At 39.8% G+C, this 18371-nt stretch overlaps 1 protein-coding gene across 1 annotated transcript; it reads right to left on the reverse strand.

The window, feature by feature from the left end:
* Nucleotides 1–1285: 1285 nt before the first annotated feature.
* Nucleotides 1286–16279, reverse strand: MS4A3 (membrane spanning 4-domains A3). Its single transcript, XM_075547569.1, has 6 exons — nucleotides 16193–16279; nucleotides 15313–15450; nucleotides 14789–14845; nucleotides 12164–12322; nucleotides 9275–9376; nucleotides 1286–1363 (listed from the first exon to the last, which is right to left on the reverse strand). Exons 1-6 carry the CDS (start codon nucleotides 16277–16279, stop codon nucleotides 1286–1288), a joined length of 621 nt encoding a protein of 206 aa, XP_075403684.1.
* Nucleotides 16280–18371: the final 2092 nt, after the last annotated feature.

The raw sequence follows: 18371 nt of genomic DNA on the forward strand, positions 1-18371 counted from the left end.
AACAGCCTTGGGAGCCATTCTACTCGGTTCTTTAGGATCTCTATGAGACAAAATCAACTCAACAATGGGGGTTTGGGTTTTGATTCCCTGTGATTGAGTGCCATCGAATTGATCTCACTCTAGGAAACCCATGTAACAAAGTAATTTCTAGACTGTTATTTTTGTACAAACAATTAACCAAGTCTTTCTTGTGGAGCCACTCTGTGGGACTAAACTGCCAACTGTTCCATACACAGTCAACAGCTAAACTGTTGTGCTGAGGGATCCCTTATGGGGCTTCCTGGGTGTAGATATAATAGGTCATTATGTGGGTAGCAAATAATTGTGAATAGAAGAGATTCAGATGGGAAACAGATTGAGTATGGTCTGGAGTGTTTGAAAAAGATGCTATTTTATGAAAAAATTCAACAGAAACTTATAACTCTGGACTTTATGATCTCCAAATTGTTTCGTGTCCCATTTTCACTAGCACTTTCTTTCTACCCACTTCTGAAATGTTTATCATAGTCCATCCATTTCTACATTTTGACCTCCTTACTCTTTCATCTTTTACAACAAAGAACATTTGAACATATGACAAAATGCTTTTGTGGTGTGTTACCACAAAATTATCAAGACAGCACCTAACTGTACCACTGCCTGAAAGGAAGAGATAACCGAGCAAACTTTCCTCCCCTAGCTCATGTACTTCCTCCTCTGACAGTGTCTGCGTGTACAGTGTTTGCCCACCATCCACCTCCTGCTTCCTCTTTTTTGGCAAGCCAGGCTTCTTCCTCAATTTCCCGGGGATCAGTGATGAGCTTGCGTGAGTGGGGCAAACCGTTAGGCACTTGGCTACTAACCAAAAGTTTATGGTTCAAATCCACTCAGATCTGCCTCCAAAGAAAAGCTAAATGTCTACTTCCAGAAGATCCCAGCTGTTGAAAGTGTTAAACAGCAAAAATGTCACTTTGAAGCCTAAGGTGCACTTGATACAAGTCATGGTACTTTCAATTTCGTCACATGCATGTGAAAGTCAATGAGTAATGAAGAGCCAAGATCAATTGATGCATTTGAATCATTGTATTGGGAAAGATTGTTAAATTACTATGAATTTACAAAAGAGCAAACCAATCTGTACTGGAAGAAATACAGCCAAAATCCTTTTTTAGAATCGAAGACGGCAAGATTTCGTCTCACATACTTGAGACATTTTATCAGGAGAGACCAGTCATAGGAAGAGGACATCATGCTTGGTAAAGTACAGGATCAAATAAAAAGAGGAAGGTCATCAACAAAATGTGCATCACTTCTTTGGTGAGTAGTAAGTAACTAAGGTCTTTAAAGCTTGTAACTGGCCAGCAAAGGTGACTGCTAGTCTCTCCTGAACAGAAGAAAGAATAATGAGTAAAATCAAAGGCAAAAGGAAACAAAGGCTCCAAAGGAGCAATGGACCACAAGAACCACAGCCTCCACAACCCTGACACCAAAAAACTAAATGGTGACCACTGCTGACCGCTTTGAACTGGGTCTCAACAGGAGATACTGGATATAATGAGAGAAATGTGTGTAACAGAACTCTAAAAGGGCAGGTGTACTGATCTGATAGAGATGGTGGAGCCCTTGAGACCATGACCCTTAGGCACCTTTCAACCCTAGCCCTATGACTCAACTGTTAGCCCAATGATGGACAAATTTGTAGGATAATGCCAGAGAAATGCTCGCTCTTTAAACCAACCAAGTATATGATATCAAGAAGGCAGAATTTTCACAGGAATAAAGCTTCGAAAGATGGAAAGATGGACAAACAGAAAACACAGAGAGGGTGTGGAAAGTGTATTACTACATGATAAAGATTGTCAATAATCTTATTACTGCAATGTGCATGAGTTGTAGGATGGAAAACAAATTTTCTCGGTAAATTTTCAACAAATGAATTTTGGTTTATGCGTAGAGATTGTTCAATGGAAAAAAATATGTAGACTGCGTAGACTTTCACTTGAATCACAATAAAATGTTCCAAAAACTGATTTGAGCCCTAGAAACACTATGAAGTGGTCAATCCTTCCCTCTGAGTCACGATGAGCTAGAATTGACTTGACATCAACAGGTTTGGTTGGAGGAATGGAGGAGCAATTTGGGAATAGATATAATCATCTATTGTACACCAACACGTTGTCCAGCGCAGGCACATAGGAGGCCATCTTAGTTACATAGTTCTGCTATAACAGAAATACCATAAGTGGAAGGCGTTAACCACAGAAATTTATTCCCCTAAGGCTTACAAGGTTAGAAGTTCAAATTCAGGCTGGAAGCTCCAGAGGAAGGCTCTTTCTCTGGGTCAGCTCTCCAGAAAGATCTTGCCTCCTTTCAAACTTGCGGGCTAGAGTTCTGTGCAGATCTACATGTGTTTGGGCATCAGTCTAACCTTGGATCTAGGAAATTCCAAGCACATGGACCTGGAGGCCCAAGATGCACTCCACTCTCAACTCTTCTTTGTTAGTAGCAATACCTTCCTCCTGACGGTTCATTTCTCTCTCCTTTCATCTCTTGTAAGATAAAAGGTGTTGCAGCTAAACTCCCATTGCAGTCAACCAAGGTTCTGATAGGACTACATGTTGCACCCCACCCTTAATCCTTTTACAACTCATTGGTTTATCACTGCTAGGGCAGAAAATTATTTAACGTTGTTGTTGTTGTTGTTGTTAGGTGGCATTGAGGTGATTATGACCCATAGGGACCCTCTGCACAACAGAACAAAACACCGGTCAGTCTTGCACCATCCTCACAATTGTTTTGCATTTTAACCCCTTCCTGCAGCCACTGGGTCAGTCCATCTCCTGGAGGGTCTTCCTCCCTTCAATGGCCCTCTACTTTACCAAACAGGATGTCCACGGACTGCTCTCTCTTGAAGTGTTCAAAGCATAGAAGATGAAATGTCGCCATCCTTGCCTCAAGGTAGCACTCTGCCATACTCCTTCCAACACAGCTTTGTCCTTTTGGAAGTCCATGATGCTTTCAATGTTCTTCAGCAGCACCACATACAAATGCATCAATTCTTCTTAGGTCTTCCTTATTTAATGTTCACCTTGCATATGCATATGAGGTCATTGGAAATACCATGGCTTGGGTCAGGTGCACCTTAGTCCTCAAAGGATCTAACTTAGTTGTGGAAGTAGAGTTTTGTGACTGACAGAGCAACCGTCTCAGATCACATCAGTGGGAAGAGGACACAACTGCCACATTACATGGTTACCAAAGCAAAGCATCAGGACCCAGTCAAGTTGGGCCATGCTGAAGATATTCTCTAAGTTATTGTTCAATTAATATTTTAGAAATGAACATTAAATTATAAATATATATAGAACAAATGTGATAAATTCTTAGGGGGCACAAATGGTTTTCCCTTGTTTACTAACTAAAAAAAATTGGTGGTCTGAACTCACCCACTAGTACCATGAAAAAAAGACAGTGATCTACTTCAGACAGGTGATGACTGTTATTGTAGTTGGCTGTCATCATAGCAACCCGTATGTGTGGGGATGATACTAGGGATGTGCGATAATGGTGCACTGGGCCCAAAAAGTGCAGATCTGTCATTCAATAGTTCAGTTCAAGCGGTCAAGAGAGGATGCAATAGTTCATTTGGTTGGTTTTCTCCTTAAACCATACATACAACAGGGAATACCCCCTCCAAAAAAAGGATTTTTTTCAACGCTACGTGTTTATTTTATTTTTTTTTACAAAACAACCTTATCACCTTCAAAGTACTCTTCATTACACTGCATACATTTGTCAAATCTGTGATGCCATTCTTGCAAATGTTTTTCAAACTCATTTGTTTGGATGGCTGATAGCACCTCCCTTATTTATTTATTTATTTCATCTCTTCTGCATTATCAAATCATTGTCCTTTCATGCCCCTCTCTATTTGGGGAAACAAAAATAAGTCACTCGGTAAAAGGCGAGATGACTAAGGTGCTTGGGGCTGTTTTTGCCAAAAACTGGCACACTGAGATTGCTGCATGAGCAGGTGCCTTGTCGTAGTGATAAAACTTGTCCCCCATCTGCAACGAATTAGCCCTTTTTTGTAACACACTGTTATGCAATCTTTTCAGAACCTCTAAGCAGAAAGCTTTATTAACTGTCTGATCTGGTGGAACAAACTCCAAATGCACTACGAGTCGATATTTTTGACCAAAGTTGATGGATATCAGAACAAGGTTTGTCCTCAATCGACATTCCACCTCTTTTTGAAATAAGAAAACCACTCATACACTTGAGTTTTTCACAAAGCACTGTCCTTGTGAGCTGTGTTCAACATCACAACAGTTTTGCAGCATATTTCCTGAGCAGGAAACAAAATTTCACAGCTGCACACTGTTCTCTTAAATTGGCCTTCACAAAGAGTAATGTTTGAGCAAAACTGCTTTTACAAAAAAAAAAAATCACTGTGACCAGAGTGAACCTTCCCAGGTGACACCACTGTGTTCCCTAACTCAGACCAAGTTGCTTGATGCTCGCCTAGCAGGAAAACTGTATACTGGGAAAGCTCTACTCCTCCCAGTGTAATTCCACTTCAGGGATAGGGGGGGTACTCCCTTATAATCTCCAAAGAAAAGCAATCAGGATCAATCCTAGCACTCAATACAGCTCCATCCTTCTTTGCCTGTTGATCTTAAGGCATGAAAAGTCCACAGGGCTAGGAGGTATTCTTAATTCCTAGTTCAGTGGAATCAGCGGTGCATTTCCATGTTGAACCATTCCTCCCTTTAGAACTAAGACTTCAGATCCAAAGGACACAGGGTTCCAGGGACAGGAAGCCCAAATGCTTCGAGTGGGTCACTAGGAGTAAAGGTGAGTTGTCCCACCTTAATTTCCCTCATTCGGTTCCTGGAGTCGTGGATCTTGGGTATTGGAGAAACAGCACTATATATTGGATGTTGACGTAGAGCCTCAAAAAAGCCTTCTGGAGAACAATGTCACAAAGGTATTACCACCTAGCTGGTACTAGAATTGTTTCCTTAGAAGACCACCCCATCATTCGTTCTATCCAGCCAGCTGCTTCCAGATTATGTGGAATAGAGAAAGACCAGTGGAGTCCATGAGCATGGGCCCATTGCTGAACTTCATTGCTGTGAAGTGAGTCCCTTGATCGGAGGCGATGCTCTACAAGATACCACACCAGTGGATAAAGCCTATTGTTAAGCCCACGGATAGTAGTTTTGGCAGAAGCACTGGGTGCAGGGAATGTCAGTTCCCATCCAGAGTAATTGTCTATTTTAGTAAGAAAAAAATGCCGGTGGAGAAATCTTTGCACATGTTATAAGGAGCTGCGAGTAGGAATATGAACATTGTAGATGATTCCGTTTAAAATATAAATGGATAAAAATAACTTATAAATGATAAATGTATGTATGTTAGCTGAAGATTTATAAAGCATGCACCAAGACATAGCAGAAGTTTTAGCAGGAAATCACCCCCTTGAAAAGAAGGTCGTGGACGTTGTTGAAGAGTCTAGAGCAGTGGGTCTCAACCTTCCTCATGCCGTGACCCTTTCATACAGTGCCTCATGTGGTGGTCACCCCACGACCATAACTTTATTTTCGTTGCTACTTCATCACTTTAATTTTGCTACTGCTATGAATTGGGTGACCCCTGTGAAAAGGTCGTTTGACCCAAAAAGAGGTAGTGACCCACTGATGGTCTAGGAGCCACAATGAAAGTAGGAGGGTTTCTTCTATATCTTTCCCAAGCAGCTGACCACTGTCCCACATCCATTTTAGCAGCAATTACAAGGCTGCCACCACCAGTACCACATCATCATTAATTAGCTTTGATGCTGTTTCACGTTACTTTATTTTCATTTAACTCTCATAACAACTAATAACATTATTGTGTCTCATAACAACTAATACCATTATTGTGTCTATTTTATAGCTGATGGAATGCAAGTCAAAGAGATTATGTAACTTGTGCAAATGCACACAGAGTAAGCGTTAGAGTCAAATTTCGTTATAAATCTGAAATGTTCAAGTTCTTGGCCATAACTCCTTTGGCGTACAGGGTCACTATGAGTCGTAATGAACTCGACAGCAGGTGAGTAGTGTGGTTGGAAATCGATTACTAGAGAGACTTACAAATGTGTAACCTGGTGTCCTTTCATCTTCAAAGGTAGCAGATAAATGGTGAAATAGTCTCTGGAAATAACTTTGGAAGAATGCTCATAGAAGTTACAATACTGAGGGTCTGGTGAAAAGATATGTGTCCTATCTGTCTCACAGTAAGATAAAGTTGGAATTTAAAACCTTGAACAAACATTTGAGTTTCTCATGACTAGAAGCAGAATGGCATGCTTGCATGTCATGGACTTGTGCTCGCCCAAAGCAATGAAGGAAGTTCTGAAGCATTAGAGATTTGAAGTTGAATTTCCTTGCTCTCAAAATTATTTTTCTCTGGAGACATGCCTCATTCCATGGAATTGAGATGTGAAGAAATTTCCTGAAAAATAAAGCAACATCAACTCCAAGCATTGACTCAATTCTCCCTTCCCCCACTCACTGTAATTATCAGTATCTCCATCACCAATAATCTGGATTGATTGAAATGAAATATGAGCATATATATTGTATACACACAAACACATATGAGTGCATCTCATGCTAGCTAGTGGAAGAAAGTTCAACTAGAGGGGATCTTGTCATTTTACTTTGCTAAGCGAAGCCCCAGGAAGTGAAACTGGTTAATGAACTTGACTAATAACTGAGTATTATAAAGTTCAAGGCCACACAGAGGTGTTTTGGAAGAATGGTCTGGTGTGCTATTTCTGAAAAATCAGCCACTGACACACATGCAATTGCCATTAGTTAGACTTGACTTGATAGCAATTGGTTTTTTGTTTTTTGTCATTTTTTTAAGAATCATTTTATTGGGGACTTGTACAACTCTCATCACAATCCATACATTCATCCATTGGGTCAAGCACATTTATACATTTGTTGCCATCATCATTCTCAAAACATTTTCTTTCAACTTGAGCCTTTGGTATCAGCTCCTCATTTTTCTCCCTCCCTCTCCCACTCTCCCTCCCTCACAAACCCTTGATAATTTAGAAATTATTATTACCCTTTCATGCCAGTTTAATAGAACAAAGTATACTTGCATTGACAGAGTACTTGAATAGAGGCCCAATGTCCATCCGCCACCTTAATACTAAACCTATAAGTATATGCACACAGATCTATTTCCCCATCATAATATATAAATATATTTACAAATGTACATGCCTGTATTTATATCTCTATAAATGCCTTTTGCCTTCTAGTTCCTTTTTCTGTTTCCTTTTACTTTCCTCTTGTCCCACTATCATGTTCAGTATTCATTTGGGTTTCAGTAATTCCTCTCAGTTTCATTGCTCTTGATCAAGCCCTACTAGGCCTCCTACACCCTCCTCACCATCAATTTTGGATCACTTGTCCCTAGGTTTGTTAACACCCACTTACTTTCCCCCTCTCCCATGTCCACCACCTTCCCCAAAACTATCAGTCCTGTTGTTTTCTCCTCCAGATTGTTTATTCCGCCTATCTTATCTAGATAGACCTGCATAGATAATAATATGCACAAAAAATAAGACAGAGCAAAACAAAGCAACAAAAGAAAACAACAACAATAAACCAACCACCAAAAAAAAAAAGCCCGTAAATAGTTCAAGATGTGTTTGTTTACCTTTAGGAGTGTTTTCTCATAGAGTCTGAAGGGGTGCCACCCCCTGGCCCCACAGTCTATTTTTGGTATTCCCTGGGGACGTCATTGCTCTGTTCCCCTTGATGTTCTGTTGTACACTTTAGTGTTCCGCCTCAGTGTGGTGGGGTCAGATCGGGTGCAATTCTCTCACTGTGTCTCCAGTGTTGTCCCCGTAGTGATATGGATCAGTGAGGGACGTCATGTCTCCTAGTTGGGCCAGCCCTATAGTCCTCTCTGTGCTTTGACTTCTCTGAGCGGGAATACCATCCTCTGGGCTTGGTGGGCAAGGATGTGCTCCACTCTCTCTTCCTCTCCCTTATCCTGAGTGCTCTGATCAGACACGTCCCTCTCCCTGAGCTGTAGTTTCAGGGCTGTCCTCTGAAGTGCATTCTTCTGTGGGGAGGGTGGACTGTCCACATAGTTGGGATTGGGGCTGGCCCCTCATATTTTTTGTCTTTTAATATTATACAAATTTGTATATTTTTGCTGTTGTCACGTGGAATACATACACATATGTATTGTATTCTAAACAACAAAATCAAAGGGGGTACAGTTATCCTCATTTTCCAGGGAGACATATTTTCCAGTTGATATCCGAAAGAATTTTGTGTCATTTTCCTGAGTCCTACATCTAGAAACTGACAGATGGTGAGAAAATAGACTTAATTCTTTCTGCTTCCAAAACATATGCTCTTTATTGGAAAGTGGGTTTTAGCAGCAGTAGTTAGATTGGGATGTAACACCTTGACATTAGATCTCTCTTTTGACCCATTTCCAAGGAGCCCTGATGGAGTCGTGGTTCATTGTTGAGCTGCTAATTTTGAAACCCCTAACCACTCCTCCAGGGAAAGGATTTTCTTTCTACACCCAGAAAGTGTTCCAGTCTCCAAAACTCACAGGGGCAATTATACTGTGCCTGTAGGCTGACTGTGAGTCAACATCAACAACAGTGCATTGTTTTTGGTTTTTTGACCCATTTTAAATTTATTCTAGTTTTTAAATGCCCATCTTTCTTTTTGATGGATCTTTTTCTCTGTTCTATTGGGTCATTGTTGCTGGGTCCTCTTTTGTTTGGTGTCTTTGTTTTGTATGGTTTTCCATAAAGGGCAGCCGATAAGGGTGAATTTATGAAGACAGCAATTGGATTCATAATTATTTGAGGACAAGGAAGTAGAGGTTGGGGGATAATTAATAGTAATGGGTAAAAGAAGCCAGGGAGTGTTCCAAAGTTGATGGAGGTGATAGTCGCACAATCCTCCTAAATATGACTGACCTATGGAATTGTGGGATATGTTCACCATAGCTCAATTGCATGGTTTTTTAATTGTATGCTCTTAAGTAGTAAATACAGAGTTTCCTCTTAGAATTCCCATTGGGATCCTTATCTTGCCTTTAATCTAACTTTTTCATTCATTTCATCTGAACCACCAGGAATTCCACAAATAATTAGCACAAAACAAGATTTCTTCCAGTTCCTGAATCAAGCAAAACCATAAACCTTACAGAGGGACTTGCAGGCAATATAAATTATTAGTGATTTAAAAATACTCACCGCTTTTGATTGACAACAGTTTGCTTTGCACCACATGTATGAGACAGAGATGCTTGTGCACAATTCCAGCAAGGTAAAGATCAGCATAAGAGACACCAGGCCCTAGAGGAGATGATACTTCGTGTCAGACCCAAGAGATGTATCCAGGGAGAACATACTGACAAGAAAATGAACCACAGTATCTCCCTCCCATAAACCCTAGAGAGATCAATTAAATTTGAAGTTTAAGATACAAATACACAACACTTTTAGAAAGGATAGACTCCCAGTCTGAGTACTTGGGATTTTCCCTGGAGAGAAAAATATTGTTGTCGTTTGTTTTTTAATATCAACTCATGTTACATAAGAGAAAGAAGTTATAGAAGCAAAACTCTGAAACTATCATTAACCCATTGCCATCAAATTAATTCCAACTCATGGTGATCCCCATGTGCTACAGTGTCGAACAACTCCACAGGGTTCTCTTGGCTGGAATATTTACAGAAAGGGTTCACCAGGCCTTTCTGACACAACACAACGGGACGGGTTTCAACTGGCAACCTTTAGTTAGCAGGTTAGTGGTAGTGAGTGTAAAGACCTCCCAAGGGCCTTGAAACCATCGCTTACTATCCGCCAAGTTCAAGAGCAGTCAGCTAAGGAGAGGAGGAGTAAGTAGTCCAGGTAAATGGACAAAAATACCATGCCCCACCCCCGTAATTTTGTTATTAGTAATTCTAGTGTAATTGATTACTAACTTAATATGGTCCTTCTAGCCATAGTCCTCAATTTTGTGGTGTATTGTAAATTCTAATCTCTACATCTGTTGTGCTAATGAAGCAAGATCAAAGTGAGATATATGTTGGGTCTCCATTTTATCACTGCCCTTTGTTTCCTTACGAGTACAGTCTGACGTTTAGGTGTCATTTCTGATATCTGTGTTAAAATGAGAATTTGCAGCTTGAAGTTATTCCTAATTGAGAAAAGTAGGAAGCTGGGGTTAAGTAACTGACTGAAACTAGACTTAACCTGACTAGGAAAAGGAGAAGTGGTCCTCTACTTAACCTTTGGCACCAGAAGGCAAACACTTCACTTCTAACAAAGCCCCGAAGATGGGCAAAACAACATCTTTGTGACCTCCCCACACTGCTTCCTAATTGAGTATGCATGAAAGGCAAATGACGAGTCACCAGATGATGAGCACCCAGACAACAATTACTGTACGCAGGATTCGTGTAGCCATTTTGACTTAAGAAAGTCCGTCGTCTTTTACAAAGTTGACTCTCTCGCTCTGAACTCTGCATCTGGCTTGCTTCCACCTGACCTCCAATTCTTGGGACTTGAGCTGGCAGACTGTCACCTGATTCAACAGTGCCCACAGCCTCGTGCATCCATAGTGCAACTTTGTGTAAGTGAGGAGAGTCCTCCAGAAGGCCATCTGGAAGTCAGATTTGGGACTTGCTGGCCTCCACAAGTATAGATCCATTTCCTTGACAGTTTGTGAGTTCTGTGAGGCATTGCAGCAATTGCAGATCCCTGGGATGCTAGGGGTGACAGGTGAGCAAAGGACTGGTGGCTGCTACCAGAGCAGTGGAATGGTTGAACACTTTAGAAAAGGCAAACAGTCGGATGATCTTTATCTTCTACCTCATTGAGACTGGCCTTATAAGAATCCTTCTAATGTAAATTATTTTTGAAGTCATGCAGAGGTTTCAGAACTTGTGCGATCCCGACAACCTAAAACTCTCAGGCTGAAATCTTTAACACAAAATAAAGCCCTTGTAATTGTGGCATCTAGAGGGACAAATTCCGAATTTTTCTGGAAGGGAAAAGCCACAACCCCCAAGAAAAATCAGATGAAAAAATAAATTTAGATAATTAAAAATATAATAAAGAAAACAAGCCAATAATCTCGTAGGAGTAGTGTTAGCAAATGGAAGTACTACAAGTGAGTCAGTGAAATATACTTCATATATTATCATGGATAAAGTGAATAAATTTGAAGGAAATTTTTAACTTCTAAATTAATCACACAAGAGGTAAAATACACAAACACAAGCAAATTTTTTAAATAAAAATTTCAGAAGGTCATTAAGGAACGTGTCAATTGGTCATTATTTGAAATTTTCTTTCTATACAGAAAGTTGCTTTTAAAGCATAATCACTCACCGGAGTATATTAATAATGATAATAACATGATGGGCTAATTTATTTTAATAGCATATCAAACATTATCTTATTTAAGCCATATATATATACAGAACTGGGCAATGTCCTACTGTATGGAGGGTCCCTATGAATTAGAATCGATGCAACAGCATCTAGAAACAACAATCCTTACGCCAATCGTGTGAGATTTGTGTTACTATCATTTTCATTTTAGAAATGAGAAAATTAAGACATAGAGGTTATCTAATATGCCCATCGTCACAAAGCTAATATGTGGCAAAGCTAAGACTCAAAACAAGGTCACCTGGCACTCAGAATTGGCTCACTGACAGTAACCATTGTGTAACAGAGCACAATGCTGTCTGGTCCTGCAAATTCCTCCCAAGCATTGGTTTGGTTGAACCCGTGGCTGCAGCCAGAGTTAAGCTAGCTCATTGAGGTTCTCGCTTAGGAACCATGGTGGTACAGTGTTGAATCACTTAGCTAGGAACCTAAAGTCCACATTTTGATCCAAAGGAGAAAGAAGTGGCAGTGAGCTTCCATGAAGATCGCAGGCTAGGACACCTGTGGGGCCGTCCCCCTGCCCTTCCGCACCACTTAGTCAGAATTGACATGGTGACAATCTTACCAAGCATGCTATCCTGATGTCATCAGCTTTCTCCTGATGAGAAATCTAATATATCATTTTCTGTACAGTTTTGATTATTTCAACTGTTTTATAATTACACATTTTTTAAAACCTACTGTTGATAAGAGTCCCATGTAAATGCATAAGCTTGGTGTCTGGAGCAGCTGGCAACTCCTTAACGACTCGACATTCAAGGCTACATTTGCAGAAAGAAAAGCAATTCCGACCAGCGCGATGATGGCACTAGCGATGTTCATCTGGGAACTGTTCCTCATCTGAAAAGATATGAGAATTTTCTATTAATATACACCACACATGCTTCATTCACTTGGCTATCATTCATTGAAACAAATATTGACTATTCACCTACTTGGTAAATATGTATTTACCCACTTGGTATTATCCTAGATGCTGGGCAACATTGATGAACAAACAAATCAAGATCCTGATCCTGAAGGAACTTAAATTCTAACAGCAAAGACAAAACAACAAAAATAATAAATTGGCCAGTAAAGACTAAACCATGGTCGAGTCAATTCCCATTAACGGAGAACCTATAGAACAGAATAGAATTTCTGCTGAAGGTGTACAAGGTTGTAAACCTTTACATAAGAAGATTGTCCCATCTTTCTCATGCAAAGTGGCTGGTGACCTTTGAGTTGACCGTTCAATGCTTAACTCACTGTGCCACAAGTGTCCTAAGCACAATGAAAGCTATGTAATTTTATTTTATTTCTTTCTAAAGAGGGGTAGAAAACACAGGGGTATGCAGCATATGTGCTATAGATAAAAGAGAGATGGGAAACAGACCCACCCGCTATCAATATCTGACTGAATCTGGATATGTTATTCTTAAAATGAAGGGAGGAAAGCCCTATGAGATCAAGAATGGGGTAAGGAGGACATGGAGACGCGGAGAAAGACTTGAGGAATTGTGTATGAAATAGAAATGACTTGAAAATAAAGAGGACTGAATTTTGGAGACAGGCATAAAAGAACTGAATGCATACATTAGAAGCTTAATTGGCGGTATGACCCTGAAGTTACAGAAACATTCCATTCAAAACTTACAGTGTTACAGCTTTACTGCAGGGAAAGAAAGGGGCCAAGGTTTCTGGAGGAAAAATCTAAGTAAACAATATTGGGAAACAAAGAAAATTTAGGGAATCTCATGATTTAAGGCCATATAGGTCCTAGGAGGCAAAAATGGTTAAGTACACAACCAAGAGATGGGCCGTTCAGATCCATTCACAAGGGCCTCAGAAGGAGGGCCTCACAAAATGCTTCCACAAGGTTATATAATTGAAAACCATATCAAGAACGTTCTACTCTGAAGGCATGGGCTCAACTGATATCAGAATTAACTCAACAACTCAAATAAAACTTATTTTTTTAAAGCCATTGCCATCGAGTCAATTCTGATCCACATAGGCAATTCGTTTTTAGATCATAGAGTAAGTGTTGGTTCTTACTTGTAGTGAAATATAGATACACTTGGGAGGGGGGTTGAGCAAAAAGGACAGCATCATTAGATTTATAGTTTGAAGGAATCACTCTACTATCTCGATTAAGACTAGTCTTCAGCCAGCCCAGGCAGGTATCAAGGGCCTCCATTAGGACTGATGATAGTAGACTGAACAAGGGTTACTAGACTAAAGATGAGGAAAAGATCCAACTACTATATAACTTGAAGGTAGGACCAGTAGGGTTTGCTGACAAGTTGAAGGCAGGATTACAAAAGCAAGAGGACAAGAATAATTCTAATAAGATTTGGGGCCTATGAAACCAGAATGATAGACTCTCTAGCAGTGGACATGAAGAAGACTGTAGGTGGGAAATTTTGAAAGAGATTAGGAGTTGAATTCTTGACCTTTTAGACATCTAAAGATACCTGTCTGGGACTCAAGAAAGAGATCTAGGTTGGAAAGAGTTAATGTTGGGAAACAGATAGCTGTTATTTGAATTCGTGAGAATGGATGAGTTCACCAAAGGAGTGAATACAGATTGAGTAAAGCAAGTGACAAAGAATTTAGATCTGGCGTCCTCTCACACCAAAACATCAAGGAGGAGGAAAGAAATCAGGAAATCAAGAAAGGGCACTAAGGAACAGATGGGGCACTAGTCAATCAAGATGGCTTAAAGCTCAAAGTAGGAATTATCAGAAGCGGGAGTGAATGGACAACTATGCCAAGTGGCACTCATAGATCTCGTTATGGGATGACCAAGAACGACTCTTTTCATTAGGCATGTGGAAGTCTTTGGTGATCTTGAAGGGATCTGAAAGCCTGATTAGGATTAGAGTGAGTTTGGAGCAATTGGGTTTTAGGTCATGAGGTTGTACAAATTCATAGCAACCCTAAAGGACAAAGTAGAATTGTCCCTTCATCTTCCTCTGGTAGAGTGACTATGGGTCAGAATTGACTCAATAGCAGGGAGAGGTGGTTCCAACAGTTAATGCTTTCATCTGCTAACTGAAAGATGGAAGGTCTGAGTCGGCTCACGAGGCACCTCAGAAGAAAGCCTGATGATTTTATTTAAAAAAAAAAAAAAGAGGATCAGCTATTGAAAAGTCTATGAGAAGGAGCCAAAATGGCATCCTTGTCAGATACAACATGCTGACCCTTTACAACAAAGACCCAAGAAATCAAGTGAAACAGAGATGATAACGAAAGGGTATATGTATGATTCACGCATAATTTATTTCTACTCCTATGAACATGGGATAAAGAACTGCCACTTACCAACAGCCTTGTGTTTTTTCTCTCTGCGGCGATAGACAATGAACCAGAACTGATAAACTGTTTGAATGCAGAAAATGAAGCACAGAGAGAAATATTAAATTTCAACCATTTTCCTTCTCAAACCATCCATGATTGTAAGATTTCTGTCAATAGTCTTATTTTTTAAAGAAGAATCAACAGGCAAATTACTTCTCTTTCAAGCCAGGACTTTGCTGTGCCACAAGACAATTCACCAACACTCATTCTTTTTATGCCATTTGCAATAGAATTGTGTAGTAGTCGAATTATTTTTTTTCAGGGCCTAATTTGTACTCAGTAATTGAGAGTTGAATTGGTTTTCTTTATTTGTTGTTTTCAAAATCAAAGACAAAGACATTTTTAAAATATGTGTTTGTGCCAATAATTACAAGTCAGACTAACAGCATGCAACTTTCAAATAACCTATGAACAGTCCTTAATAGAAAGCATTAGACTTCAAATGGTGCTAGGAAGTGACCAACGGCCGGGGCTATTTGCCTACTCACAAACACAGCTCCCCACGCTGGATAGCCTGTGTAGACAGTAAACAAAAAGGTGTCCCTGAGGATATTGGATTCGTATTGCATGACCCACAGAAAAATGCCCAGGGCCAGAATAATTATTCCATTCATGATCTGGATGGCCTAGAAAGACAAGAAGAAGAAGAAAGGCATATGGTCATATACTAGAGTCTACGCTGAGATTAGACCATTTTAATTTTCTTCATAAAAGAACATCATTAATTGAAACGGTGAAAAAGTCAAACCCAAATCAATTGGACAAGACAGTCCTCAAGAAGATTTTTCTCTATACCATTCTCTTTGATAGAAATAGAAACGTTTCAACTTTGGCTCTCTCCAGTTCTCTAGTTACTTTCACAAACCCTTCTCAGAAAGAGACAGAAAGGGAAAGAGATAAGGCTGGTTGAATAAAGTATCTTCTCAGCATACATTAGAATCCAGTCATATGACAAAGACAGACAGAAGGAAAGTAAGTAGCATTCTACTCAGCCTTCTTTCTCAATGGAATTTTTTAAATTTAAAATATAGAACATGAGTTTTATAAAGCACTGCCTCCTGATATTGGGAACCAAAGGCGCAAAGAAAGAATAAAGGACCTTGGAGTTATTCTCAACATTTATTTTATAAGATAAATATATACAGATGTTGTGTATATATATATATATAATCATTTTTGCCATGTGAGAATGCACCTGCATGAGTTCTTCTAGATCAAAGATGTATACCAATATTTTCTTAAAGGAGCAATCCAATCGACTCAGGGAAGAATAGCCCAGAAATCCCTTTCATGGGCCCAAGCATGGTTGTCCACATAATACTTATTTTCACTTCTCTTAAATTCATTTTTAAATGACCATTGACTTACCCCAAGGGCTTGTAGCTGTCCCCTTGTGAAATTTTGTGATTCATCAATAGGGTTATAGAGAGGATTACTTGACCTTTCTGGTTCCATTTCACTGCCTGGGGCACCAGAGCCTGTTTCCATCTCTGTATTACCAACTTCTTGGGAGGCCATTTAGGTGAGTTGATGGCTGCAGTGGAAAAGAAATCAAAAAGCTTGATGGTTTCCCTTTCACTACAAGCTAATGATACTTTTTACGATATATTAGAAAGGTTACATTCTGCCTAAAGTTTTCTGGTTTGTTTGTTTGTTTGTTTGTTTACATTCGCTGATATATTAGTCTCTACCGCTACTCAAGTCATTCCTGGGCCTATCAACTGATGGTTTCTCTGAGCAATAATCTTTTGTCTGACAAAGATGGCTTAAGCCACAGGTTAACAATAATAAGTATGCTATATGGAGGACGTACTACAGTCGCTATCTAGCTCCTCTGTGCGTGTTAATGTATGTAATGCACTCCCAAACTTGGCTGTAATATTCTAATATTCTTCTTTTCATATCACACATGCTAATATAAAGGCATAGAGAGGTTGAGCAATTTGTCCAAATTCATCTACCTTTTAAGTGAGTTCAGATCCTACTAGAGACATCCTACTTCAAGATTTCCCTTCTCTTAATCGCCCCACCCCCCCCAAAAAAAACCTTATCATTATATAGAATTCTATGAAAAATTCCTTTCTGGGTAGCAACATAGTACAGAGGAAAGTATTTACACATAGAACTCAAAGTGCTTAGTTTAAGCCTAGTTATGGCTTCTTAAAAATCATATGACCTGGTAGTGGCAAGCTAATTTTCATATCTGTAACAGGATTATTTTAAATGCATATAACATCTTAAGGGTTAAATTTGATTATGCATAAGATCCTTGGCCTTATAATCAGTTGGTGATTATGGCAGTTACATAATCTCCTATCAACTTGAGGGAAGGGTAGGGTCTAGCCTGTCAATCAGATCATAACCAATGATGCTTCTGTGTGGACATGGCCTTCTCCTGAGGATTCTGGGAACTCCCGTCTACCCCCCTGGAGGTGGGACACACATTATCTCTGCTACACATTCTGTGGACAAGTCACATGGAGCCACACTGATGGCAGCCAGAGACTGGGAGATATGTCCACTATCATTGGATCTACAGGGATTTCCAACCACTGGCCTATGATCTTCCTGCTTTCGGTATCATGGCATGCGCTGCAGGCGTGTGTAGAAGAATTTATGGACTAGGATCAGACATATGGGCTAATATCGGACTTACGGGTAATGCTGAAGAATGGACTTCGTCTAGACTGAGCCAGAATGTTTTCTTTATATAAAATTACTCTCAGATATAAAACTCTGTCTTACACACATATGAGTGCTTCTGGATTTGGCTCTCTAGTCAACTGAGACTGAAACAGTTATTGCTGATTTTTATACCCTGCTTGTGTGTAAAAGGGGTTTAAGTATTTATGAGGGTAGCCAAACAACCACCTCCATAACTGCAGCTAATATCATTTTTACCCTGGAGCGAGTAACTTCCTGATGCATCATGTGTGTAGGACAGAACCACTATAAATAAATGATATGCCTTTACAGCTCACAAAATGGCTGGCAAACCTTAAAAGCACTAGATGCTTCAGAACTTTGCCAGACTCTTGACTTTGGGGTTCGAATAAAGATTTTAATTTCTCTTTTTTTGAAACTTAGAATTATATAACAGCTCCATATTTCTAATAAGTCTACTATGTTTTATCCCATTAAACATATGCCATTCTCTTTTCATAGGTTTAGCTTTCTAACTCTCTCACAGAGGGCATTTATCAAGCTTATTTAAGTGAAGTAACAAGTCATTCAGGCAACAGTTAAAAGGAGGTGTGGGGCGACCCATATTCCAGTTTAATCCCTCATAAGTATTTCCTAGCCCTGGTAGCATCGTGGTTCTGTGTTGGGCTGCTAACTATAAGATCAGCAGTTCAAAACCACTACCCGCTCCAAAAGAGAAAAATGAGATGGTCTGCATTAGTAAAGGGGTACAGTCTTATCAGTAAAAGTATGGGTACAAAAAGAGAGTTACAGTCTTGGAAATGCACACAGGCAGTAGCCCCCTGTCCTACAGGGCTGCTCAGAGTTGAAATTGACTTGATGGCAGAGGATTTGGTTCATGAGT

This window comes from Tenrec ecaudatus, chromosome 4, assembly GCF_050624435.1.
Source record: "Tenrec ecaudatus isolate mTenEca1 chromosome 4, mTenEca1.hap1, whole genome shotgun sequence".
Classification (NCBI taxonomy): domain Eukaryota; kingdom Metazoa; phylum Chordata; class Mammalia; order Afrosoricida; family Tenrecidae; genus Tenrec; species Tenrec ecaudatus.